At 42.5% G+C, this 27,852-nt stretch overlaps 1 protein-coding gene across 2 annotated transcripts in view; it reads right to left on the reverse strand.

The window, feature by feature from the left end:
• PKP2 (plakophilin 2) overlaps positions 1-27,456 on the reverse strand; it is an 82,283-nt gene extending 54,827 nt beyond the window's left edge. The window contains exons 1-4 of one of the 2 annotated variants that reach the window (XM_023643348.2): positions 27,126-27,456; positions 12,021-12,133; positions 10,953-11,647; positions 3,286-3,421 (exon numbers count right to left, since the gene is read on the reverse strand). In XM_023643348.2, coding sequence (XP_023499116.1) covers positions 3,286-3,421; positions 10,953-11,647; positions 12,021-12,133; positions 27,126-27,348 — 1,167 coding nt within the window. In that variant the 5' untranslated portion in view covers positions 27,349-27,456. The remainder of the gene's footprint in view (positions 1-3,285; positions 3,422-10,952; positions 11,648-12,020; positions 12,134-27,125) is intronic. The other variant, XM_070270102.1, reaches the window with a different exon arrangement.
• Between the last annotated feature and the right edge of the window lie 396 nt (positions 27,457-27,852).

Below are 27,852 nucleotides of genomic sequence, written 5' to 3' on the forward strand. Positions count from 1 at the left end.
AAAAAAGAAGAAGAAATATAAGTCATCCAGGTTGGAAAAGAAGAAACAAAATTGTCTTTCTTCCCAGATGGCATGATCTTCTACGTAGAAAATCTGATGAATCTACAAATACGCCATTACAGCTAAGAAGTGAATTTAGTAATATCACAGGATAGAAGACCAATAGATAAAAATCAACTGTATTTCTATACACTAGTATTGAACAATCAAAAATGGAAAACAAACCCAGATTATTTGTAAAAACATCTAGAAATATGATATCCTTATGGATTAATCTAACAAAATACATGAAAGACCTCTACACTACAAAACCCTGCTGGGAGAAATTAAAGACCTAGATAAATGTTGAAATATACCATGTTCAGGGGTCAAAAGACTCAAAATTGTTTAGATGTCAATTTTCCACATATTGATCTATAGATTCAATGCAATCTCAAACAAAATCCTAGTTTTTTTAATATAGCAATGGACAAGCTGATTCTAAAATGCAAATGAAACTACAAAAGACCTAGAATACTCAAAACAACTTGAAAAGGAACAAAGTCAGAAGACAAATATTACCTAATTTCAAGATTTAAAATATAAAACTATAGTAATCAAGACAGCATGTTATTTGTATAAAGATAGACAAATAGATCAATGGAATAGGATCCATAGTCCAGAAATAGACTCACACATGTCATCAATTCCTTTCCAACAAAGGTGCAAAAACAGTTCAGTATCAAAAGGACAGTCTTTTCAAAAAATGGTGCCTGAACAATGGCATACACATATATTTCTAAAAAAGGAAATTTGATCGACAACTTGCAACATATACAAAAATTAACCCCAAATGGACCATAGAGCCACTATAAAATCTAACACTTATAATGCTTCTTGAAGACAATATAGGAGATTATCTTTGTGATCTTGGAGTACAGAAAGATTTCTTGGATACACCATGAAAAGCACAATCCAGGAGCTGCCCTCATGGCATAGTGGTTAAGTTTTGCGCCCTCCACTTAGGTGGCACGGGGTTTGCTGGTTTGGATCCCAGGCATGGGCCTACATACTGCTTATCAAGCCATGCTGTGGCAGGCGTCCCACATATAAAACAGAGGAAGATGGCACAGATGTTAGCTCAGGGCCAGTCTTCCTCAGCAAAAAGAGGAGGATTGGTGGCGGATGTTAGCTCAGGGGTAATCTGCCTCTCTCTCTCTCTCTCACACACACACACACACACACACACACACAAAGTGCAATCCATAAAGAAAAAAATTGATAAACTGGACTCCAACAAAATTAAAAACTGTTAAGAGAATGAAAAGACAAAACAGAACTGGGAAAAAATATTTCCAAATCACATATCTGAAAAAAGACAGATATCCAGAATATATGAACAAGTATTAAAATTCAATAAAAAGAAAACAGAAAACCCAAAGAAAAAATGGGCCAAGATCTGAACACATTTTACCAAAGAAGACATACAGATCGTAAATAAGCACATGAAAAGATGCTCAACATCATTAGTCCTTAACGAAACATAAATTAAAACTACCATGCAATACCACTACAAACCTATAGGCTTAAATTAAAACAGACCATATACTGAGTGCTAGCATGTGGAGGAAGCGGAACTCTCATATATTGCTGATGGAAATATAAAATGGCACAGCTAATCTGTAAAACAGTTTAGCAATTTTTTAAAAAGTCAAACATACACTTACCATATCATCCAGGCATTCCACTCCTAGGTATTTACCCAAGAAAAATGAAAACATATGTTTGTACACATACATTCATAGCACCTTTACTTGTAATAGCCAAAACTCTAACATCCATCAACAGGTAAATGTATAAACAAATTATGGTATATCTGTACAATGAAATGCTACTCAGCTACACACACATACGAACACACCTACACACACATCTTTTGATACACACAACATGGATGAGTCTCCAAAGATTTAAGCTGAGTAAAAGAATCCAGACAAAAAAAGCATATATACTGTATGACTCCATTATATAAAATTCTAGAAAATTCCATATAATCTATGGTAACAGAAAGCAGACCACTGACTGCCTGGGTACCAGAGGTGGGTTGCGGGTGGGGCGGGATGTGTGGATTACAAAAGGGCACAAGGAAACTTCGGAGATAATGGATGTGCTTATTATCTTGATTGTGATAATGGTTTCATGGTATCAAAACATGTCAAAACTTTGTCAAATTGAACCTTAATAAAGCTGTTCAAAAAGTGAACAAACAAAACTGGTACATTTATACAACAGAAATCTATGCAGCAGTTTTAAAGCATGAGGATTCCTAAGAGATAGTGTTAAATGAAAACACAAAGCACAGAGTCCTGAAAGTAATCTGCTACCATTTGTGATTTTCTTTTAAACCAAAAAGGAGACTCAACCAACCCATCCGATAATTGTTTCTACATGCACAGAATAGCTCTGGAAAGATACCCCAAAACTGATGAGAGAGAGAGACAGAACGAAAGACAGAACGAGAGCCAGAGAAGGACGGTGGGTGGGAGGAGGAGAGAGAATGGGAGAGTGAGAGAGAGAGAGAAAGGAGGAGATGGGGGCTAGGCTGGGGTCTTGTGTGGGAGAGAAACGTACTTTTCACTGCACACCTTTTTGAATCAGGATTTCTTCTCCCACAAATGTGCCGCTTTTTGAAACAAACATAAAATGACTATTAATTTCATTTGGGGGGATTTGTCCTACAGGAACACTTGTGGAAATGCCAAAAGCTCTATCTACAAAGCTGTTCACTGAACCCGTTATCGAACGCTAATGAAATTGTCTAACGAAAACAAAAACTGGGAAATATTTATTATATTTAATATATTTTTTTAAATATAGAAAACAATAGCCTAAAACGTACACTCACTCACACACACCTTCTCTCTCCCCCTCACTCTCCCTCTCAGGAAAATCTGGAAGTACACCTACAGACTGTGGACAGTAACTGCCTCTGGGGATGGTCCTACAGGGGGAGGTGGGGGAGACAGACAAAGAAGGGGGAGGTTTGTGTAGTGACTGACTTTCTAAGTTTCTGAATTGCAGGAAACTATTTTTGGTAATATGTGTGTATTTCCTTTTCAATTAAAAAGTCACAATGAAAACTTTTATTTCATTAATTTATTTTTAAAAATTGGGCTATAATTGACATATATATAACTCAATGAAGATTTTTAAAAATTTAAATAAATTATTGGCTTCAGTGTGCAGGGCCACCATAATAGGTGTGAAAGTGTGTTGGTTTTGCACAGGACTTCAGACGGTACTCACCCTTTTCCGCGCTTCAGATTTCTGGAAGCACTCATGCTGTATGAAAGTAGCGGCAGCAGAAATCCTGGACGGTGGCACGTGGTCGGCGTCGAGCATGCTCACGGCTCGCTCCAGAGTCATCTCCATGTCTGCATTCCTAGACAAACAGTCACAGTTTCAGCAAAATTCCAAACCTGCTCCCTCCTGCCTATCAACCTGATCCTCCAGAGATGATGTGGCTAATATGGGGAAGCACCTAGAACACCTAAGTCTTGGCTCTTCTTCAGCCAAAAGAAAAATCAGCCTGAGATCAGAAGGTACAGGAAGCTAGTAGCAGAAACACTCCAGCTCTCGTCAGACCAGCCTCTGAAGATGTCACTGAATTGAGCAGAATCATAACATAAACCAGAAAAAACCTGAACTCAATTTAAAATAAATACGTGTAGTATGACAATTACATATTTAAAAAGTGAGTTTAAAAGCACAATAATGAGGCTGGCCCAGTGGCACAGAGGTTAAGTTCGCACGCACATTCTGCTTCAGCGGCTGGGGTTCACAGGTTCGGATCCCAGGTGCAGACAGGGCACCACTTGGGAAGCCATGCTCAGGCAGGCGTCCCACATACAAAGGAGAGGAAGATGGGCATGGATGTTAGCTCAGGGCCAATCTTCCTCAGCAAAAAGAGGAGGATTGGCAGCAGATGTTAGCTCAGGGCTAATCTTCCTCATAAGAAAAAGAAAAAGAACTACTATAAAAAAAAAGCACAATAAGACTTTACATGGCACTTAAAAGACATTTAGTCACAGAGATGAAAAATTATTCCTACCCTGGTAATGTTACACCTGTAAAAGAAACATCTTCCCTCAAAAGTCATTAGATTTTTCTCAGAGCTGCTCAGAATCTGATATTTTCCTTGAAAGTGAGTTTTTAAAAAACCATTCTAAAAGTGTTCTTATTTAATGAATATAACAGTATATAAACTGTAAAAGCCAGGAAAACTGAGTTCCTTTTGTTAAAATAAGTCATGTCGGTGTGACAGAATCCATCAGGAAAGGTAATGATTAAATGCGATTATAAATATCCTTTTTCTTAAAGAAAACAATTTTATGCACATTCTGTTACCATTCGCTTTGCCACTGTAATGACACAGTTCATGTCTATCTAGTACTCTACTTTGGTCCTTCACTAATTTAGGTAGGTAGGGTGATGATCAGATCTGATGCAGTTTGAAACAGAGAGCATAATTTATGAAGGACAAATAAAACTGTTACTTGTAAACCGATAACTCCCAAATGCCTCATAGAACTATGTTTTCTTCCCCCCTTTTATTTCTGCCTGGAGGGCGACTGGGTCATGCAGTCGCTTGTCACCATGGATGTTAGCACGTTCACGCATAGCCTCAGAGAAACCACACTCCAGACGGCAACATCTTAGAAGTGCAGCTAAAGACATGCCTTAAAGATAACCTATGACCCTTCTTGGGCTTCAAAGAGGGTTATGCCTGATTCACTCCAGGCAATGGAAATTCCAAAGACATCCTGGGAGGGTGTTTTCCAATACCTGCCAGCAAGCACAGTGAGTAAATTCTCTCTTCCATCAGGCTAACCTGCTAATACATGCACAGATGTACAGATGTGAGTGTGTGTAATGTTGTGAATGGTGTGTTTGTGTGTGGGTGGGTGTGGCACAGGTGAGAGGATAAGAGTAATGGGCCTCATGACTAAAAACTAATACCCACTGTTTCCGAAACACATGTTCAAACATAGAAGTGTTACCTCATGAGTATCGGGGTATTAAAAAAGAAGCAGAACGGCTCCAACATCCATACTGAGAATTATATAATGATCTCATATTTTAAAATGTGCCTCAGGAGTCAATTTAATCGGTAAAAAATGTAGGTTATTACCACTGAAACCAGAATTTGAGTCACTTTCATTTAATATAAACACACCTTTTAAAAGAGATGGAAATATTTCACATGCATGGACTCCAATGTCTTTATAGAGAAATCAAAACTCTCAAAGTCTCAATCTTCGTAATAATTTTAAGTCTTTACCAGCCATCCCTTCAGGTGTTTTAACTGATGAAAGATCATTCATAACATAAGAATAGCCTTCTGTTTAATGCAACTTTTTTTAAAAGAGTCAGCCATTAATCAACTTCATAACTCATAAATAAGTCAGGAAAGTTTGAATTTCCCAAGCCTCTAACACCCACAAATAATTCCATTACTCTAATCCTTTATGCTCCTGAACATGATTCACAAACAAGGTCTGCATTCACTCCCAGCCGACCCAACGCTACTTCAGTTTATATGAAAAACAATCCCCCACTGAGCGAAGCCTTCCTCCACAAGAAGGTTGCTTCAACTGTCAGAGCATCAATTTTCTGTTTTCTTGTCGTCTGTGAAGTCCAACTCCATAACGTGCTGGCAGGGTATGTTCTGACCCAATCTGGCTCCATCTCGCCATCTTCAACTCCCTCTCTTCCCCCTCCTCTGATCGACTATCCCATCCTCCAATCACACCAGACTTTTAAGCCTTCTCTAAACACTGCATGCCTCTTCACAAGCCACTCTCTCTGATTTTTCTAGAAAGCCCATTCTTCTACGTAATTCTGATCCATTCTTCAAGAGTCTACTCCAATCACGTGTGTGCAGTCTTTCCTGTGCCCCTATATCCTCAGCTAGAGCTATTCCTTTCCTCCTCTCTCCTCCCACACCACTCCTCCCTCCATCCCTTTCTCTCTCTGTCTCTTTCTTTTCCTCCTTTCTTCCTTCTCTCTCATTCATAAGACACTTCTTGAAGCTTGCAGAAAAGTGGCTTGGAAGATGCAGTTAGGGAGGAGAGGATCGGGAAGAGCAGTTGTTCCCGAATCAAACATCCCCTGAACATATTCTCCGGAAGGGAATCTTTTCAACAGCCTGAGTTAATATGTTAGAATGAAGTCACTGTAAATTAAAAATGTAAGAGGAAGCATGTAAAACATCACTGGTCAGAATATAAGATATTATAGGGGAAAAAAGGTACTTCTTTTATGTGTGCAATCCCTCAGCAACGAGCATTCCTGCCAACTAACACCACAGCCCTGCCCCAGGCTGGTTCCCAGATAGCAGAATCGGGCTGCACCTCTGAAGGCCAAGTAAACACGAGATGATAAGGGAAAGCTCCTGTGTGCTGTTAGATGCTCAGGAAATGAGAATTCCCCTACCTCTCAAAGATGTTAAGTATGATGAAAGCACCACTTCGGGAAGATGACTTTGGAGTGGATACGTGTTTCTAGAGACAGTTTTAAGGGCACTACAGGAGTCTAAGCGGAGGCACTAAAACCTGAAACCGGGCTGTTAAAAATGAAAATGGAAAGAAAGATACAGTTGAAAGAGACTTGAAGAATCAAAGAACTAAAGAAGTTGGTAATTAAGAGGATGCAGAGGGAAGTTAATATGACATCTCTTCTGCTCTGTGCTACTCTGTCACGACCTTGACTGGTGATCCTACCAGAGAGCCAGTCTCTCCCCTTAGTCTCCCTCTACCACTCCCAGAGCTCACTGCTCTTCTGTTCTCTGAATTCCTGTAGACACTAGTCTGTACCACATAACCTAGCACTTGATGATGTGTCTTACTTTCTCTTGTATTGATCCTCTCCGAGACCATGATGTATCTCACTGAATTTTTATCTCTTATGGTGCTAACTGCAGTGCAGGATACACTGGAGGAAGCTAATATTCATTTAAGGGACCACCAGATCCCCCATAGGTACACAAATTGTATTTTCAGAAAAATCGGTCTAGAATTTTTTACTTGGTGATTTCTTAAACCTTTTTCATCAATCTGATTTAGAACAGGTGCTAACTGTCTCTCTTTTACTCCAATGTCTTGGTTTTCAGCGGCATTAGTAACTGTCTGACCAGTCATTTTTTTTGTTGGAAGGAAAGATCCATTGTTTAATACCTTATGTCATTACATAGATTTATAGTTTTATCTAGCTACTCTACAGGAATGTTCCACAAATGTAAAAGAACACTTCTCTACATGTGGAACTTTCACTAAACACAGTAAAGTAAATCCAAAAAATAGTGGCACCATAGAGTTGGAAATGTGAGATGATGCAGGGCAAGGGAGAGCAAAGCACACGGTCTCAGATGCAGGACTCTCAGGCGGCAGCCTGGGGAACTGAAATGAGCCCTGGGGCACCCAGAGGAAAGAAGAGAGGCAGGCATAGATGCCACTTTGATCATTTATTTTCCTTATTCTAGGAAATACCTCTGACCCCCTTTCCTTTCCAGAGAGAGCAAAATCTTTGAGAAGAGTTCATTTCTATGATTTCTCCAGGATGGCAACTTTGGGAATCATTAAAAATAGGTTTCTTGCCCTTTATTTCAAATTTCCTGATCCAAAGTGCTCCTTCTATTCTTTGAAATATAATTAATTATTCTAATAAAATTTACCCTGTCCATTAAAACAATAACCCGAAACAGAATGGTTAATATTTCTTCTAGAATTTGAGCAACAAAAGAACCTAGATGGCAAAAAGTGAAGAGTTCATATTTTATTCCTTCCTTAATTTATTCATTCTTTCATCAGAAATTTATACGATGCCTATCATGGGCCTACCTCTGTTTTAGGGTGCTAAGCATCATACAAAGATGATGACACTTACAAGTAGCTCGAAGTCTAGAGGGAGAGCAGATGAGTAAAGGAGTAACCACAACATATTCTTCTAGGAGAGACACCCACACAGTGTAGCTACCTGGGCACCTAAACTAGATTGTGAGGGGCGTGGTCAACAAAAAGGTGGTATGTGAGCCAAATCCAGATCATGACTAGCTAGGCAAAGCCAGAGATGCTGAGGGTGAAAGAGACGGCTAGCCAGCTAGCTAGATAATAAAAGAAGGAAGGGAGGGAGGGAGAAAGGAAGGAAGGACGGAAGGGAGGATGGAAGGAAGGAAATATATGAATGAATATATCCTCCATTAAGGGGAGTAAAAGAGGTTCCAAGTGTCTTAAGTGTTTGTGTGGGGGTGTGTCTGGGGATGGCAGTATTGAAGGGTAGAGGGGAGTATAAAGAAATGAGACTGGAATGATAAGCAGAGGTGAAAACATGGGCCTTGTGTGCCATGCTAAAAACCACAAAAACTTGGTGGAATTTTGGAAAGTTTATAAACTAGGGAGAGAAATCATCAGATTTGGGAAGATCATTCTACCAGTCCTAGGGAACCGTTCTGAGCGAGGAAGACGAGAGGCAGAGAGACCTATGCGTGGAGACAGAAAGAAAGGCAAAAATTGAAGACCCATTAAGGAGATAAAAATATGGCTCGGTGACATGTGACTGTGGAGGGAAAAGAACGACTTGCAGGTTTGTAAACGGTAGGACTTTAGTATGAGGAGATGGTTAGGAGTAGAGGGTAGGGAGGAGCAGATAAATTTAGTTTTGGATATACTGAGTTTGGGATGTCCAGGAGGCTATTAGAAATACTCAGAGCTCTAGAATTCAGGGTGGAGGATAGTGCTGAAGAGAAAACCTTAGGAATCACAGGATACAAGTGTAGTCCATAGGACTCTCTGAAACAGCGCCAAGATGTGAAAGAGAAGGGTTATGGGAGATGACTTCTCTGGGCACGCAGAAAAGGAGCATCAGGGAAGACTAAGAAGAAATGACTGGAGAAGTGAGAGGAAAACCAGGAGAGGCTGGTACCCTGAAAACCAAGGGAAGAGAGAATTTCAGAGAGAGTGGTGTCAAATGCTGCCCTTAGGGTGAGTAGCATAAGGACTGTACATGTCTGCTCTGCATGTAGTGATAAGGCAGTCACTGCTACACTGGTGAGAAGAATGTTTCAGTGAAATGGTGAGGACTGAAGCCATATTGCAGTGGGTTGATGAGAGACTGGAAAGTGACAGGGTAGTTTAAGAAGAATGTGGGAGACAGAGAGATGGAGGAAGAGAACAACGCCAGTTGTTGGAGGATGTGGCAGGACAGTTTTATTATTGTTAAAATCACTTTGTTAAAACTGTGCTGAGCACAAATCCTAGTCTATCGAAGACATTTAATAAACTTTGAATTATCCATTTAAAAGACTTGATCAGCTTTTGCCTCCATAAATAATTACCTCATGCATTTTTCTTCTTTATAACTGTGTCCATATTGACAAACATCTGCTTTCTACAAAAAATGTTAGAAGTCTCATGCTCAATTTTACTTTACAAGAAATATTTCCTGCTTCAAGATTAGGTTAGCCCTGGGGGCCGGCCGGGTGGCACAGTGGTTAAGTGCGCAGGTTCCCCTTCTCAGCGGCCCCGGGGTTCGCCGGTTCGGATCCTGGGTGCGGACATGGCACTGCTTGGCAAAAGACATGCTGTGGTAGGCATCCCACGTATAAAGTAGAGGAAGATGGGCATGAATGTTAGCTCAGGGCCAGTCTTCCTCAGCAAAAAGAGGAGGATTGGCAGTAGTTAGCTCAGGGCTAATCCTCCTCAAAAAAAAAAAAAGATTAGGTTAGCCCTCACATCTTTTATTACCAGTGCCTGCCTAGTCAATGAGCATACCGCACAATTTCACTTAAAGGGATGATTAAAGGTAACAACTTCCATTAAGCAACTTTAGAAATCAAACAAAAATCACATATTTAATACTCTACCGCAAGGATATCACATCATCATTTCAGGAGATACTGATTTAATCATCTATCCATCTCTCAACCTTTCTTTTACTTTTTTTATTTTTTTATTTTTTTGAGGAAGATTAGCCCTCAGCTAACTACTGCCAGTCCTCCTCTTTTTGCTGAGGAAGCCTGGCCCTGAGCTAACATCCGTGTCCATCTTCCTCTACTTTATATGTGGGATGCCTACCACAGCATGGCGTGCCAAGCGGTGCCATGTCCGCACCCGGGATCCGAACCAGCGAACCCTGGGCCGCCAAGAAGCAGAACGTGCGAAATTAACTGCTGCGCCACCTGGCCGGCCCCTTAACCTTTCCTTTAGTAACTTCCCCAGTTTATGAAATTTGTGCTTCAGTATTAAATTTGAATAAGGGTCAAGTTCCACAGACTAAATTAGTGAAGCCATAAAGTAAATGGGAGAGACAAAAGAATGACTTTGAAAATTCAGTTAATTATTCAGAATTGCCAAAAAATACTCTCCAATCACTGATACTAGAATCAAAAAGTAAAAGTTTCAGGAAACAAAGGCAAGAAAGAGACATCTGGAAATTACCTGCCTTTGCTTAGCTCTCAGTCTTTCTATGATGGTAGTTATCAAAATCACATCTGAGGGTCATGCCTAGCACCAGGAATAAGCACTTTTGCCTTTTTCCTTCCTTAATTTCAAGGAAGGATTGAGAAAATGCAAGCAATTATCCAGTTCTTGGTCTACCTTGGAGCTAGCTCTCGTTCACAGCAGATTTTCACATAGCCAAGGGTCAGCCACCCCTTCAGCCAGCATCTAATTTGGAACAGATGGACTCAAAGTCACATTTCCCTGCAAAGTTGCCATTTGAACAGGTAGCTTGGCCCCTGTGCCCGAGGTAAATAGGCTAATCTGTCAATTAGGCAGCTGCCTGAAAAGTCATTATTTTAATCGCTTATCTCTGGAAGCCTTTCTCTGCAGCCCCAGAAGTGCCAGCTCATGCTGTAAGGGCTGCGGGAACAGAACGTGCTGGCACCGCCTGCGCTGCAGATTGAGAAGGGGACTCACCCAAGGTGGGAGTCAGTGAAAGCGCTCCTCTCCACGAGCATGTTCCCACTTCCTCCTGCTGCCGCTTGGCCAACGGTCATGTGCGTCCTCCTCCCGCCTGAATCGACAGTGACGCTGGGCCCGGCTTCCCGCACCGTGCGGGTGCTGTGGAAGGAGCTCTGATGCCAGGAGGCCCGATTGACCCTGTTCTGACTGATGGGCTGCAGGGGCACCAGCGGCTTCACCTGCCCAGCAACAGACCCTGAAGTCATGTAGTTCTCCTTCTCTAAGAGGTTGCCCATGCTGTAGCTGGTCCCAGGCCTGGGGTACATGAACACCAGCGGGTTGACAGGGGCACCATCAACAGAATCGTTAACAGACCCGTACTGGTACCGTCGATGGTAAGTGTCGTAGTGGCGATGTCTGCTCACGGCCCCAGAGTGGGTTAAACCAACAATTTCTGAGCGAGCGTATCTCGGGGGCATAAGCAGCGTGGATCTCCTGCTGTCTTGGTGCTGCAGAGTGTGCCCGGCCTGGCTTCTCTGGCTGTACTGGTAATCACTGTGTGAGTAATGCACCCTCTCAGGGCTGCTGTCTGGAGAAATCTCAAGTCTCCTCAGAGGCTGCCGCAAGGATCTTTCTTCCATGGACTTCTGTGAACTGTACTGAGCAGTTCCTCTCCCCCAGCGACCTTCGTAAGTGGCGGTGGTGCCTGTCTGCACAAGACAGAAATAAAGTTTAAACGAGGCATAAATCAGTTTTCATCTTCGTTGAAGACTAACTCTTCCAGGACTATTATACAAGGTGTCCATTTCTCGGAATCACATGGAGAAGTTGGCCCCTTTCTGGGTAAAAATCTGTTTTTACATAAGACCTGGTGGATTTGGTTGACTAGTTATTTGCACTGGAGTTTGACGTCATTTACAGTCCCCAGTTTTCCATGGCATCCACACAAAATCAATCTTCTCATAATTTACTCAGGAAATAGTAATACTTGGGAAATGATAATATTAAAAAAATAGTCTATGGAAGATTAAAAACATTCACATGGTAATCCGATAACAGGAGTTATATTCTTTGGTGTCCTACCTTGAGCATGTCATAGGTTTTGGTAACAGGGGAACGCCCGCCAACAAAATCATTTTCAACCAAGTGGAGGTTGTAGACATACTCAGGAACACTGCTGGTTCGGTGAAGATTTCCTACAATCAAGCATATATTAAAGTGATATAAATGGGCCAATCAGTAGTTCAAGACTGTATAACAATAATATTTTTTAAATTTAAGTAATTAAGGCCAATAGCAAGTATCAGATTTATATTAGTGTTTTGAAGTGCTGGTTTAACATTACCCTTGGATGTGGCAAATGATCAAAGGTTATCACAACATTCTGTATGAGCCTTTCAAAATAAGAGTTGAATTAAAAATTAAAAAAAAATTTTTTAAAGTAGTCATTTATTTGTTTAAAATAAATTTTCTTTTTGAGGAAAGGGAAGAAAGGAAAGAGGAGATTTTCACAAAAATCCAAAAGCGTTATGAGGCTGAAGAATCCGGGAATCATTCCATGGGTTAACGGTCTATACTATAAAAGTGCAGTTTCTTAAGTCAGACGAGAACTCTACTCCCAGGGCAGGAACTCAGAACCTTCCGAGAAGCAAGCAGGTGTAGGCAAGAAATATAAAGGTGACAATAAATATAATGGTGACTCAACTTTACCAGATAAGACAGGCTGTATAAACAACAAGGTGGGTCAGTGTGGTCAAAGAGAATACGGATCAGCTTGAAACAGTCAAGCCTGGGGTTGAAGTATTTGGCAACGGGACAGTTTGGCAGCAGAGGAAATCAACTCTGCACTGCCAGTGAGGGCTCCTGTGGAACCACCCGGCTCTTCTCAGCTTGGTGGTCTAATAGCCAGCCCCCTCTCCTGCTACACTGAGTAGGAGGCACCCCTTCCTGCTCAGCTCCGTGGGGCCGACAGGGACTCTCACTGGATGCTTGTCTCCTAAAATACTCCTTCTTGCACACGAAATCAACAATCCAAAGAGATATATGCACCCTATGTTCCCTGCAGCATTATTCGTAACAGCCAAGATGTGGAAGCAACCCAAGTGCCCATCAACTGATAAATGGATAAAGAAGATGTGGCATATACATATACAATGGAATACTATGCAGCTATTAAAAAAAAAGACAAAATCTTCCCATTTGCAACAACATGGATGGACCTTGAGGGGGTTATGTTAAGCGAAATAAGCCAGACAGAGAAAGACCAACAATGTATGACTTCACTCATATGTGGAAGATAAACAAATCCATGGATAAAGAGAACAGATTAGTGGTTACCGGGGGGACGGGGGCTGGTGGAGGTCGAAAGGAGTAAAAGGACACACATTTCTGGTAATAGATAAAAATTAGACTACTGGTGGTGAGCACGATGCAGTCTATAACGAAATTGATATATAATAGTGTACACCTGCAATTACACAATGTTATAAGCCAACACGACCTCAGTAAATAATTGAAGGGACCAGCCTGGTGGTGCAGCGGTTAAGTTTGCTCGTTCCGCTTCAGTGGCCCGGGGTTTGCTGGTTCGGATCCCAGGTGCGGACATGGCACTGCCCATCAAGCCATGCTGTGGTAGGCATCCCACATATAAAGTAGAGGAAGATGGGCACGGATGTTAGCTCAGGGCCAGTCTTCCTCAGCAAAAAGAGGAGGATTGGTAGCAGATGTTAGCCCAGGGTTAACCTTCCTCAAAAAAATAAAAAATAATAAAATAAAATAAAATAAATAATTGAAGAAACTAATTAAAAAATAAAATAAAATAAAATAAAATAGTCCTCTTTGAGGAGGGGGTGGTTTGAAGACAGTATTGTGATCCTCTTGTACCTCCTTTATCCTTCTCCCACTTTTTATTTGTTGGTCTGCTGTAACCCCCTACTGCCTTACAAAAAAAAAAAGCTAATCAAAATAATCAAAGATCTCTAAAACCTAGGTAATTTCTAGTTCCATAATTTTAACCAAAGTTTCTTTTTCTGTCATGTAGCATTCTTTTAGAAATCAGAGGAAAAAATACTCTTCTAGGCTTCAGAGACTCGTGAAAGATGTTGAGAATACAACAGCCCAGGCAGTCCCTTTCCAAAACAGCTGGAACGTACCAACATACTCTTCCGATAAATGGTTATAAAGTCTAAATTTCATAAAGTTGAATAGATTCACAAGTTCTTTTGAGGGTGAAGGGGAATGGGGACTCTTGTTGCCAGAGAGCTAAAAAGTATGAATCCATCCCAAATTATGTTTGTATATGTGTCTTACGTCCTGGAGCCAAACAATCTGGCTCGTAAACAAGTTTCAGGCCTCAAGGGGTCCTGGGGGAGACAGCTGCAGGCTTGTAACTGTCACCCTAAAGACCAGATAAGTTGAGGGAAGCCAGGCATCTGCTGTTTCTAGGTGCCTGGTTTATCCACAAGGGCGGGCAAAAGGTCAGGCAGCCCCTTTATTTTTAACCTCGATGACAGAAAACGCCTGGAACCTGGACACTGACTGAGGAAAAGCAATCTTCTCTATGACCCCAGGGCAAAAGTGGTGAGAAGCCTTAAGGACTCAACTCTCCATGGCTGCCAGAGGCTCCTGCCCAGGCTGCCCAGGTGGTCTGTGGTCCCCAACTCCGTCCCCACTATTCCTCCACTCTCCCCCACCCCTCCCCACGGGCTATCAGGGAGGCAGGGCTGCAAGGGTCCTGGTGGTGTGGGAAAGGAGGCTAGCTGGGCAGGCCCAGGGAACATCCTGGCTCCAATCCTGAAGGGTCTGGGGACCAGGGTGCCCTCAGCACTGGGGATGTAGAGAGGGGGCAGGGGGTGGGTAGAGGGGAGTGCTTAAACTGGGCTCACTCCAATAAAACAGAAGCCTTTGCTGCAGAGGTTGTGTCCAGGCAGAAAATTTTTGGTCAGTTGATACATAAGAATCCAAATTTATTGTCTTATAAAAAATAGTTATAGGGCTGGTCCAGTGGCATAGTGGTTAAGTTTGCACACTCTGCTTTGGTGGCCTGGGGTTCGCAGGTTCGGATGCTGGGTGTGGACCTACACACCACTCGGCAAACCATGCTGTGGCAGTGTCCCACATACAAAATAGAGGGAGACTGGCACAGATATTAGCTCAGTGACAATCTTCCTCAAGCAAAAAGAGGAAGATTGGCAACAGATGTTAGCTCAGGGCCAATCTTCCTCACCAAAAAAAAAAAGTTACGGGGTATCCATGTTCAAAATTTTAGATTGCATGAACACTGACTATATGAAAGTCAGGGACAACCTAGAATGGGAAAATACTAATGGCATATATGGATGGTAGCTGGAACTGTTATTTCCTCTTACTCTATAATAAAGTGGCAGATGATGAAGGGTGCAATTTCAGAAATCCAAGAAAAGGCCTTCAGTGGGCCCCTCAGGCCCCTCATCGCCTGCAGTATCACCCTTGCTCTACTTCCAGGAGCAGAAAGATATTCAGGAACAGTTGATAGGGGGCTTCTCCATCTTTAAGCTGAGATTCCTGCAAGGATTTTTTAAAATGTGTAAGAATCTTTGGACAGGATCCTGTGAAATGGTGTCAAGAGAGCTGATCAGGGAGCTTTAGAATCAGGCCCGTGGAAGTAAAATGTGGAACTCACACTGATGCTGGGGGTTGTAAGGCTTTTTAAAGCAACTTACACGAACTCCTTACCTTTCAATATTACTTTTCTTTAAGGAGCTCAAAAATTATTTTATCTTCTTTTCAGTATTCGGTGATGCAGAGCCAGCTACTATCATCTCCCTTTATAAACAGGGGAACTTCAATTACTTGCTTTAAATTGCAAAGAGATTTCATAACAGGATGAAACTCTGGGTTCCTCCTTTCCACTGGTCTCTGCTGTTTGACAGCATCGTGGCTTTTCTGAAACTGCCATTTCTCAATGCCCTGGAGGGATTATTAGCATCGTTTTTGATAGGAGAACCAAAAACAATCATTCTCTTTCCTCCAGAACCTTTACCTGGGCAACTCCAAATACTCTGTAAAAATAGTAATTCTTCATTTGCCAACGTAAGTCCTTGTGAGGAAGCTTCTCCTTCAGTTTTCAGATGAATGAACTAAGACCAGTTTACTGGTTCCCAAAATAACTACAACGTGGTTGGTAACAGGGAATAAAATAAGATTGGATATTTAAACCATGGACTCTCCTCCTGTGCCAGAAAGATGGTGACTCCTGATACTCCACTCGCAGGCTGGCACAGGAGATGGTTTTTCTGGTTAAAAGGCCAATCTCAAACAACAAATACTGCAGATTAATTTGCCTAGGCAGTCATGAGTTTGAGATCAGTACAGTGGATTAAAGCTGAATTAGCAGCTGTGTTCTAAGATTTTAAAGAAATTTTGAACTGAGTGGAATTTTTTTTTAAAAAAGGTAACTATAATCAGGATGGAAACTAATCTCTTTAAGGCAAGTCATGATTTTCTGTTCAGCCAGAGAATAAAATATATAATAATGACTATGGAACATATAAAATAATTCAGCCATGCCCTTTTACAAAAATTGGAAACAAGAAAGCAAATAAAAATATATTATACACACAGGCACGATCTGCTTTAAAGAAATCCAACATGAAAATCCAGATTTTCTAACATGGAAAATTAGGGCATGAGTATATTTCAAAGCATTCGTTTACCTCACAAAAGGAGGTAGGTATCTTTTCCAGGCCAAAGAAATCCATGGACTTTGTCTGGAGGCTCCACTCCACGACTTTCTGTGAGCCTGGACAAATCACTCAGATTTGTTTCCTGAAATTCCAGCTACTAACCGAGTTGCTGAGAGAGACGTTTACCTGAGAAAGCACACATTCAAACGCTTCGAAAATTGTAAAGCAACATGCAAAACGGAGATACGGTTTTTAAAACAGAATTTGGGTCACAAAAATTTGTCTTTTTACACTTTTTCATGAATTAATCTGTTCTAGAAAGAGAGAGAAACTAGTTGCATGCTTTCATTGACACTGTGGTTGTATTTCAGAGTTTGCATTCCGGTAAACTTACCAGTGGTATTGAATTTGACTTTTTCTGGTTATTTTTTATTGATCCAGCCACTGAGGATCACGATGACATGATTGCGGTTTTTCCAGTCCATTATTTCACTTGCACAAGGTCATGAGTTATAGGGAATACTTCAGATTAATATTGACTCAGGCAACATTATCCGAACCTTTCCTTCGAAGAGCACCAGGGACATTTTATGGAGCCCATGTTAAGGGAAATGAAGGAGGTAGTTAGGGAACAACGTCAGACTCCACCTTCCTCAAACAAGAAGCAATTCAGGCCAAAGCCACTGTCGAGATTGGGCTGGGAGCGGGTGGGGGGGTTGGTTTTGATGGTGGAAGGATTCCAAATTGCTCCGAAGACTGCAGAGGTGTAGACCTCATAAGATAATGTAATTTTCTCTCTTTCCTGGTCCAAATGATGTGATCCCCAAGCAGCTGTTAGCAGGAAAATATCTTAGTTTCTGGTCACCTATGCCAGCATTATCCAAAATAATGGATTATTGTTAGTGTTAAAAATAATAAAGTGGTTTCCATAATCAGTTTTTTTCTCTGTGGGTTTTGTGAACCGCTTTATTACCTAATTGGTTAAATTTAATATATTTATGAAATCAAATTGACAAGCCTCTATTGTGACTCCATTACTTATATCCGGGAATGTTTAAAAAATCAACCACAGTTTCCATTACGGTAAGCAGATGATAGAGAATCGCTAAACAAACAAAACCTTTATATAACCTGCTTTCATCAGAGAGGAGAGAGTAGCACTCACATTCAGAAAAGCATCTTTTCTTTCAAGTTTCTAGCACTCTCTGAGCGTGGTTAAAAAACTGATTTCGTTAAAACTGAGCTCTAAAAGGACAATTTGTAGAGATGAAGGTGTTAGAAATTCCCATGGAAACACGTATGGTTAAATGTTTGCAGAGAACTCAGTAGGTGTTCACTACTGGTACTGATTTAAATACTACGCTTAGCTGTGTTCACAATCACAAGCCGTTGTCTTCACAGTGGGGATTCACAATGGTCTTTCTGGGGGGAAGAGAGCCCGGCAGTCTTCAAAGCTATCATCTTCTTGTATTTGGTCTTTCTACAGCAACCTCTGGGTAACAACAGCTCTCTTTCTCCACAACCCTTAAAAAGATTTAACTTTTGCCATTAGTCTAAAACTGGGGGCATGTCACTACAGGTGAGACATGACATTCTGAAACTTATTAGAAGGAATTTGTATAGCAATTCATATTTAAATAGTTCCTTAAAGTCATTTACTAATAAAAGTAGGAACTTACAAGAAAACACGAAACATGTTAGGACCCGTCAAGAACCATACACCGGTACTCCAGAGTTGCCGAAGCATTTTTGTTGGCCTGTGTGGGCATACAACATAGGATTCATTTCCCTGGACTTACATTTAAAAAGCAGAAAAGAAAATCCACTTCTTTTATCTTCTTCTATTCTTACTTTCTTTTTTTGGAGGAAGATTAGCCCTGAGCTAACTACTGCCAGTCCTCCTCTTTTTTGCTGAGGAAGCCTGGCCCTGAGCTAACATCCGTGCCCATCTTCCTCTACTTTATATGTGGGATGCCTGCCACAGCATGGTGTGCCAAGCAGTGTCATGTCCGCACCCGGGATCCAAACTGGCGAACCCCAGGCCGCCGAGATGCAGAACATGTGAACTTAACTGCTGCACGAGTGGGCCAGCCCCACTTTTCTATTTTTTTTTTAAGATTGGCACCTGCCCTAACATCTGTTGCCAATCTTTTTTTTTTTCCTTCTTTTTCTCCCCAAAGCCCCCCAGTACATAGTTGTAGCTTCTAATTGTAGGTCCCTCTGGTTGTGCTTATGCCACCTCAGCATGGCTTGATGAGCGGTGCCATGTCCGCGTCCGGGATCCAAACCAGTGAAACCCAGGCCACCCAAGCGGACCCTGTGAATTTAACCACTCAGCCACGGGGCCCGCCCCTATCCTTACTTTCTAAGAAAAGTGAACAGATACTTATGGAAACCACAATCCCACCCCTTGCATACAACTCAGTTAAGCACTTGCTCAGGCTGGAAAATAAGCAGAATTTGTTGGTTTAAAAAACTGCAGTGAAGAATTGTTTTAAAGCAGATCAAAGTCTAATAAGGCTTTGCATAATTGAAAAACTAACAAAAAGCGTGCAGTGCTGTTTATTGTGACCAGTTAACACAGCTCACATAACCAGGAGAAACAACTCAGTGTACCAGGCATACAGTTGCAAAGTACTGGCTATGAGTTCTTACAAAGTTGAATACACCAGGAGTTGGCATTGGTGGCACAGTGGCGAGCACTGCTGAGCTGCCTTGCAACAAAGCTGAATTTGCCAGCGACAGACCAGCTCTCTCGGGAGAACAGGCCACATGCTCCATGTGCCACTATGTGACTAGTCAATGGCTATTATCACTCACGCGATAAACCAACCAGCCACCAGAAGTCTTATTTTTCAGGAGCCCATTAAGCAGGTAGAGGTTATCCTCTGACACATTAGTTTATGGCATTTTGGGGGGCAATCCTCAAATTACTGCTCTAGATAACCACAAAGAAACATTAAAAAGGCCCTTTTATATAAAATTGCAGGTGTCTATCTCACGTATTTTGTTTGAGTAGCCAAAACATGTGATTACACAACTTGTGATTATAGACTGGTAACTTAGCACACTGGGGAAGTTGACACAACCTGGAAGTTCCTAAATCTATTAATTCCTGCAACTTGTCTCCTTACTTTGGCATGCCTGCCAATTCATTTGCTGAGACATCTCATAATGATTACTTGTAGGACTTTAGAACTGCAACGACAAATATCCCATTGTACTCACAATGATGCAACTAATAGCCAAAAAGATGAATTTTCGGAACTCACAAATTTAATTCTATTTGCTTTAAAAAAAAAACTCACTATGGGTTTTTGTAATGAATCTCAAATCCTGATACTCCCACTGCCTCTCACTTGCCAGGGCTAACCTCTTCCCTCCCAACGGATTCATAAGTGCTGTACCTTTTCCTTTAAATCCACCAAATCTGCCAAATGTATTTTCGGAAAACCCCTGCATTTTTTCAAGTTTCTCCCTTGCTGAAACATCTTCTGTGACTCACAATGATCCAGTCTTTGACTTGCAGTCAAGATCTCCCTCCATACTATGAGGTGGAAGAGGGGTGACGGCAGGCTACCTCTACCAGGGCACAACTGAACTGTGTTTTAAGGGGCGTGTAAGAGTTAAGCAGGCCAAGAGAAGGGAGGGAGGAGTAGACCTGGGGTGCGGGGGGTTGGGGGGGGAGGGCGGGGGCAGGATAGGGGCAGGAACACCCAGCAAGATAAATCGCACATGTTTGCTGGGTAAGGCGTGGGAGCAGCAGCGAAAGGATGAAGTTTGAGCATTTGCAGGCATCGGATCATGAAGAACTTGGAATGCCAGGTTCAGGGAGGACTTGACTCCTGTAGATAACAGCAAGAAAGCGAAGGAATTTAAATCGGGAAATAATGGGATGAGATTTTACAAAGTTTAGTAGCTAGGTGGAAAATGGACTGGAGTGAGGCCAGATTAGAGCAGGAAGAGGCTGTCATATCTTCCAGGTAAATTTTTACCTCCCTGACATAAAGAATCATATCTTTTACTACCACTTCTAGCTCAGTCCTGTATCAGCGCTTGACAAGTTAATTGTTGATTAGTCATATTTCTTTGTTCATTCAAAATACCCTAGTTACACAAATTCAGTTTGCACTAATCCTTAAGGCCGCCATCCATCCTGTGGATCGCCACAGCGGAGCCAAAATGTGAGGACGGTAGTGGCATGTGTTTTCTGTCTCGGGGTGGACGGAGGGCGCTCAAATATTTTCTACTGTTTCTCTGTCATTCTGGGAATATAAAGAAGAAGAAAAAATTCTTTCCCCTAAACGTAGGCAGCCTCTCTGAGTGATTAGAAAAACTGACGAGGTTCGTTTTGGCAAAGGTTGATTCTACATCTGAACAATAAATATTTACTGTCATTCTCTTATCTGTATGGCTTGTGTATTTATCTGTACTATTTTGGAGGTCTATAAGTGCCTATTATCTGTCAAGAAAAGTTCGCATTTGTTTTCCTCCTTCAAAGAAAAAGGTAATCAAGATACAGTAATTCCGATGTGATTCTGGTCCCCCCCATCCCACAGATTAGTGAGATTTAAGATTTAGTGGGAAGAATTTATTAAGATTCTAGTGAGCAATACGTTCTTCTGGAAATCAAAGAATTGCAGAACCTTGATTATGATGCTTTGGCCAATCAGCATTGTTAAGCCTAAAGCTGATTATTCCAAGAATATAAATATGCAGATTCTTTTAAGATTAATGGTGAGTTATGTTTTCAAATGCTCAAAGTTCTTTTTTCAAAATGTCCATTTTTATCTAAGTCTACATATTGGGCTCCTTTGCTCATCTTTAAGCACTTTCGTTAACATAACAACTGTTTTTATGTCCCAATATCCAATCATCAGTAATGGCATTACACAAAAGATACATAATACATTTTTTAACATGTCTATTGTAAGAGGACCTGAAATTCTGTTTATTATTCTTACCCTAATAAGTCAGCGGAGTGAGATGGCTCACTCTAATACAAAGATTAAGTTTTCTTCTAATTTTGTCTATTCCCACGTGCAACACTGCCTTTTACTGCTTAATTCCCCCAGAGGGATATGGTATTCATGTCTTCATACATTTGTGCACATGCACAAAATAGCTGGAGTCCAACATTTATCTCAGAATTGTATAATTTAAAATTCTTGGGGTCGGCCTGTGGCCGAGCGGTTGAGCTTACGCACTCTACTTCAGTGGCCCCCAGTTTTGCTGGTTTAAATCCTAGGCATGGACCTAGCACCACACATCAAACCATGCCGAGGTGGCGTCCCACACAGCACAACCAGAAGGACCTACAACTGGAATATACAACTACTTACTGGGGGGCTTCAGGGAGAAGAAGAAGAAGAAAAAAAGATTGGCAACAGATGTTAGCTCAGTTGCTAATCTTAATTAAAAAAAAAAATTCTTGAATGTCATCTGAGGTGGAATCAATCTTACCACAGACCATATTAATCAAGTCTGATTTATAAATTGCAGAAGTTTTAGCAACATATCTGTTATTATATTTCCCTGCTATCATAGATAGGTTGCCAATAATATGCTTGCTCTTCTCAGGAAAGAAAAAACAAAGCTTTTAATAATTTTTATGGATCAGATCATTCAATTTGAGTGTAAAATCAATGTCAACTATTTGAAGATAAAATATCGTAAACACACTTAGCCTATTTTAATACATGGGGGAAAAAAATTAAAGCTGATATCCAAAACAACACTTTAGGAGAATGAGCCAATGTGAACAGCAAATACCTAGAATATCTAATTCAAGTGAGCTCCCCTCTGTTCCCATGATTGGAACCACTAGCACATAGATAACATTAATGGAGTCTTTTAAAAAGCCTAAGTGAACAGTCTGCTTCTCTTTAAGGTAATTTCCTGCATCTTATCTGTAACACATATAGCAAGGTACTTTTCTAACCAAACACTGCTACAGTTCGATGATTCCCAAGATCCCCACCACGCCCTCATTCAAGACTTTCTGCATAACACATGTGTTCTCACCATGTCTAGGGGTGGGAAGTTTTTTTTCTGTAATCACCATTTTGTTAACATTCTATTGCCTCTAATTATATTCAGAAGAGTTTCTAAAAAACTCACATACCTTTTTTGCTACTCATGGCAATGGATCTGTTAGACACTAAACAAAAAGTGGCCCATGGGCTATATTAGGCAGATATGGAGATACATGAAATCAGCTGGCAGTACTGACACCTTTCATTCATAGCAGCGCCGCCGTGCCCCTGCCATCCCACCATCTAACATTTCCCCCCCTTTCCTGATTCTTCCCACTTTCAGAATGACGAGTCACCTCGCTCTCAGAATTGCTTCATTCCTGGAATTCCTTTTTGGCAAACAATACAGGATTTAAACAACGTCTAACTCTCTTCACTCGCCCCCCCCATTTGCCCCCAGTCACCCTGAACACCTATTAATCGCCTTTTTATGCTACTTTAGGCAATTTTCAGCTCTTCCTCCAGAATTCCTTCTGATCACAGATATTCAAAACATCTTGGCCAGGGAAACCATCTATGTAAATGGCACACCTCAAGTTTTAATGGTAGATTTCCAAAGACGTTGTAAATTTTATTAGGATATTGTTCGTTTTGTTTTCTAAGTACTACACACAACAGTTTAAAACATGACTTTCTTCCCACACAGACATCCGGGGAACTGATAATAAAATAAAGTCATAGTACTTTCAAAGTAAGTGTAATAAATGGGAGATGGACATTTAAAACTTTTCCCTTTGCTAACACTTGCAATTCTTTTTTTTTTCTTTCAAAGATTGGCACCTGGGCTAACAACTGCTGCCAATCTTTTTTTTTTTTTTCTGCTTTTATCTCCCCAAACCCCCCCTGCACACAGTTGTATATCTTAGTTGCACGTCCTTCTAGTTGTGGGCTTGCAATTCTTAAATGTCTTCTGTCTGACTTTTATCAAAGAATTTTTAAAATTCCCTACTATATAGACTCATTTCACAATGCTGCTTCACATCTCTGACCTCCTGGCTCCCCAGCTCGCTCAAGAGTTACAGCCAACTTTAAAACGTTGAGCACAGCTTAAAATAACAGCAAAAGTTACAGTGATGTACAAGGAAACTCACCCACCTATGCTAAGGCATTAGAGAGAAGGTGATGGATTAAAGACCCTTGCAGGGTACTTATCAACAAGCCAGCCACATTTATCTCATCTCTGTTTTCAGCAGATTATCTGCTGCCTCAATCTTACAGGTATGTCAACAATTCAGAATTCTCCAGGGCCCTGGAGCCAACAGCAGTTAACACCAGGGTCGTTTCTTCCCGGAATTTCTTGTGTTGATACAGGATTCTTTCCAGACCAGCACTGTTTTCAACAATTGCTTGTCTGTTTCAACTTTAGAGTCACGATACGAACACGGAAACAATAAAAACAATACAACCATCACCGGCCCCCAGACCTTTCCCAAACAACTTCAATTATACAACACACACCAACCACCCCTGGTAATTGTTCTGTGGCATGTTCATGTTAAATTCCTTTGAAGCTGATTACTTTTCGGAGACTCAAAAAACTGAGGCTCTAAAGCAAGTAGCTGTTTGCTGCCTTATCTCTCTGATTGACTTGCACTTCTGTGTAGGCTGCTGAGGTATTTCAGCTTGCTGAGAAGCTCCTGTTGTAATCAAAATATTTCAAACACTTTGTTCCTTAGTTGGAAGAGCCTCTCAAGAGTTGCCCTGAGCATTAAAGTAGAACTAGGACAGTGTCCTTTGTTCTACCACAATTCTGTGAACAACAAATACTTCTGCTGTTCGCTCCTAGAATGCTCTTCCTCCAACCACCTCCTCATGTTCAATCCTATTGAATTTTTTTTTTTAAAGATTTTTTTTTCCTTTTTCTCCCCAAAGCCCCCCGGTACGTAGTTGTATATTCTTCGTTGTGGGTCCACCTAGTTGTGGCATGGGGGACACTGCCTCAGTGTGGTTTGATGAGCAGTGCCATGTCCGCGTCCAGGATTCAAACCAACGAAACACAGGGCCGCCTGCAGCGGAGTGGAAGTGCGCGAACTTAACCACTCAGCCACGGGGCCAGCCCCCAATCCTGTTGAATTTTTGTGATCTAAAATCCCAATTCCTCCAAGAAGCTTTCCAGAGTCCCTTCAGCTGGTAGTCTAACTCATATTCTCAACTCCATAATGTGTTCGCTGTCCTTCTGGGTTGCTCGCCACTTTTTATTTGATAACTCGTTCAGAGGGAGATTTCCTTCTTTAGATTTTAAACTCCCTGCTTTTAAAGCAAGCAGGGTCTATGTTTAACTCGGCACCTGCACAGTACCCTGTATGACGAACAGACTCGTTTGACGGTTCCTGAAATCACCACGCAACATGAATTTACCATGTGGTAGAGAGAACAGATCATGTGTGGGTTTGGGACAAGGTGTCCAATTAACGTCGAAAGACCGACACATTCTTCATATGCGAAGTGGATCCTCATATCTATCTTCTAAAATTGTTTTAAGAGCATGAGGAAAAGCAAACATGTTCGTAAACAGGGTTAGGCACACAGGAGAAGCTCAGCAATGCTCCCCTTCCTTCTGTTCATCCCCCCCATTTATGGAATAGTTGATGTCTGGTTGCTCTTTCTGACTAGCCATTCTCAGAGGGCAAGAAAGAAAATCTATTGTGCATCCCCCTTGTGTCCTCAAAGCAGCAGAAGCTGCTTTGAGGTTTGGTTCCAGTTTAGCATTGGACCTGCACAGACTAAAGGGGTGCAATAACTCTACTAGTCAAAAATTGGCCTCAGTTGTCCTGGAATCTTGAGTCAGACTCCTACACGTAAATTCAGGCTCTTTTTTCCATGTACTGTGGCAGTTCTGTGCTATCTAAACCTCCCTCCTCTCACATAACTATCTCAATTTCATTTCAAGGAAAACGAGAGGGGGCCATAGAGAGGTTTAGGGTCTAATAAAAATCTCACTTTGTATTCACAACCAAAAGTCTTAAAAATATAACTGACGAGTGGTTTAAAAATTCAGGTTTCGGACTTTAAACACCAGTTATGCCACTTACTATCTGTGGGAACTCGAGTTTTAACCGGTTGGATTCCTCATCTATAAAATGGGGATTAAAACACCTACCTCATATGGGTTTTTTTGAAACATAAACAATATACTGCATGCAAACCACACAATCCAATTCTTAGCACATAGTAGGCACTCAATTACAGTAACCATAATCATTAACATCTTCTCTCTACCTTTCAAGTATGTAAATATGGACTGCCTGATTCTTTAGGATTCTTTCCTACAAATTGAAAACAAAACAGCCTGCTAGGGTCTGCTGTTTGAAATCTCTGGTGTGATCTGCAAGTAATTTTCTTTTCCCTAATGGGTTCTGCATTTGCCACTGCCCAAGTTACTTCCTACAGAAACAATTTAACATTGCAGGAAACCAACTGATATCCCAACTTAATTAACTGTTCAGTTGCTTTCCTCTTCTCTTTGCTACAATAGGCCTATTAATACTTCTATAATGAAAGAAATAAATTAAACAACTAATAAAAGAGTTACTGTGTGGCTCCGATCCTCTGACTTTTAACAGGAGAGAAAACGATTTATCGTTTTCTCTAATTTCCACAACTGGTTTGCTATCTTCTTCCCCTTCCACCTCCCCTGATTATCAGTTACTAATATAGTATTTTTTTTTAAACCCCTTTCACCTCCAAGTTTAAGTTTTTGGAGAGACCAGCGCTGTGCCCACGAGGGTGTCGCCGGGGCGCAGGGAGGCGGGCGGTGGTGCTGCTGCAGGGGCCAAAGTCCCCTTCCTTCTCCTCCTCCGCGCGGAGGGGGGGATGGTGGGGGGGAGGGGGGAAGTTGTTCCCTGGCCCTAAGCCTCCTACCCAATTTATTTCACTTCCTTGATCAACCCCTCGCTCCGCACGCTGGGTGGAGCGCCCCTAAATACCTGGGCGAGGCACCACAATCCCAATTTACCGGTCGTAGGAGCGCCAGTACTTCCAGGTTTCTTTTACAAAATATTTATGGGGGTCATAGACTCTTTAGAAAACCTAATAAAAGCTAGGGGGGTTTTCTCGCAGAAAAATAATCATACCAAATTTCCGCAAAGAATTGCAAAGTGTTTATAGACTTCTGGAGCCTCCAGATTAAGTCCCCCGTCGGGTGGGGCTGGGGGGATGGGAGGCGAGAGGAGCAGGTTAAGGAAGGGGTGAAAATCTTGGACCGAATTGTTTCACATATAGATGTGCATTTAATATACACAGACACATATATGACAGAGCTGAGTACGAGGTTATTTTAGAAGAGTGCTTTCCTCAAGTAAGCCGGCCTGAATCTTGAAGCGCGATGGGTCATACAAAGGGACGGCGAGCAACAGGTGGGCAGAAGCCCCGGTCCCGCACCCCCAGGAAGCAGCTGGTGGAAGCACCAGGGCGCTGAGGGTGAGGGAGGGGTAGGGGAAAGGGTAGGGGGTGGGGTCGCGGCCGTTCAGGGACCGGCGGGCTCCACTCACCGTTGCCCACGAAGCTGCGGCCCTTCCGAGCCAGGGTCTGCTGCACCTGCTCCTGGATCCGCAGGCTCTTGGCCGCCTGGCCGCCGCGGCTGCTGCTCCCCGCCAGCTTCAGCTTGGCCTCGGAGGGCAGCGCCAAGCTGGAGCTGTCCAGCTGCCCCAGGATCTGCTGGCCCAGGACTGTCCGGATGTAGCCGCATTCGGTCGGGGAACCGGGGGCTGCCATGGGGCCCGAGGACGCGACCGAGCAGCTCGCCTGCCGCGAGACCTGCAGGCGAAGCTGCAGCGGAGCAGGGGGCCCCGGCGCGAGCCCCACCCCGCCGCCCCGGCCCCGCCTCCGGCCCCGCCCCCCGGCGCCGGTGAGAGGCCTGAGCCGGGGCGAGCGCGGCCTCCAGGGCCGAGCGCCCGGCCTTCCCGGGGAGGGGGCGCAGCTCCCGCCGGGCACGCGCACTTGGCTGGGGAGCGGGAGCGGGGGCGGGGCCGGCCGCGCGCACCGACACCTGGCGAGCGCGAACCGCCCGCGGGGAGGTGGCCGAGGGGTGCGGTCCGCCTGGGGTCGCGCCACTCTCAGAGTCCCCACGGCTACTGCCTGCCAGTGCCGCGCCGCGCTCTGTTTGCCTTGCTCCGCCTTTCCCCAGTCCTCGGAGAGGATGTGATTTCTGCCTGATTGCGGAGGGGCCGCCTCCAGGCAGGTGCGCCCTGGAGAGTCACTTCTGTTCTTGGGCTGAGT

Source organism: Equus caballus, chromosome 6 (genome assembly GCF_041296265.1).
Source record: "Equus caballus isolate H_3958 breed thoroughbred chromosome 6, TB-T2T, whole genome shotgun sequence".
NCBI classification, from domain to species: domain Eukaryota; kingdom Metazoa; phylum Chordata; class Mammalia; order Perissodactyla; family Equidae; genus Equus; species Equus caballus.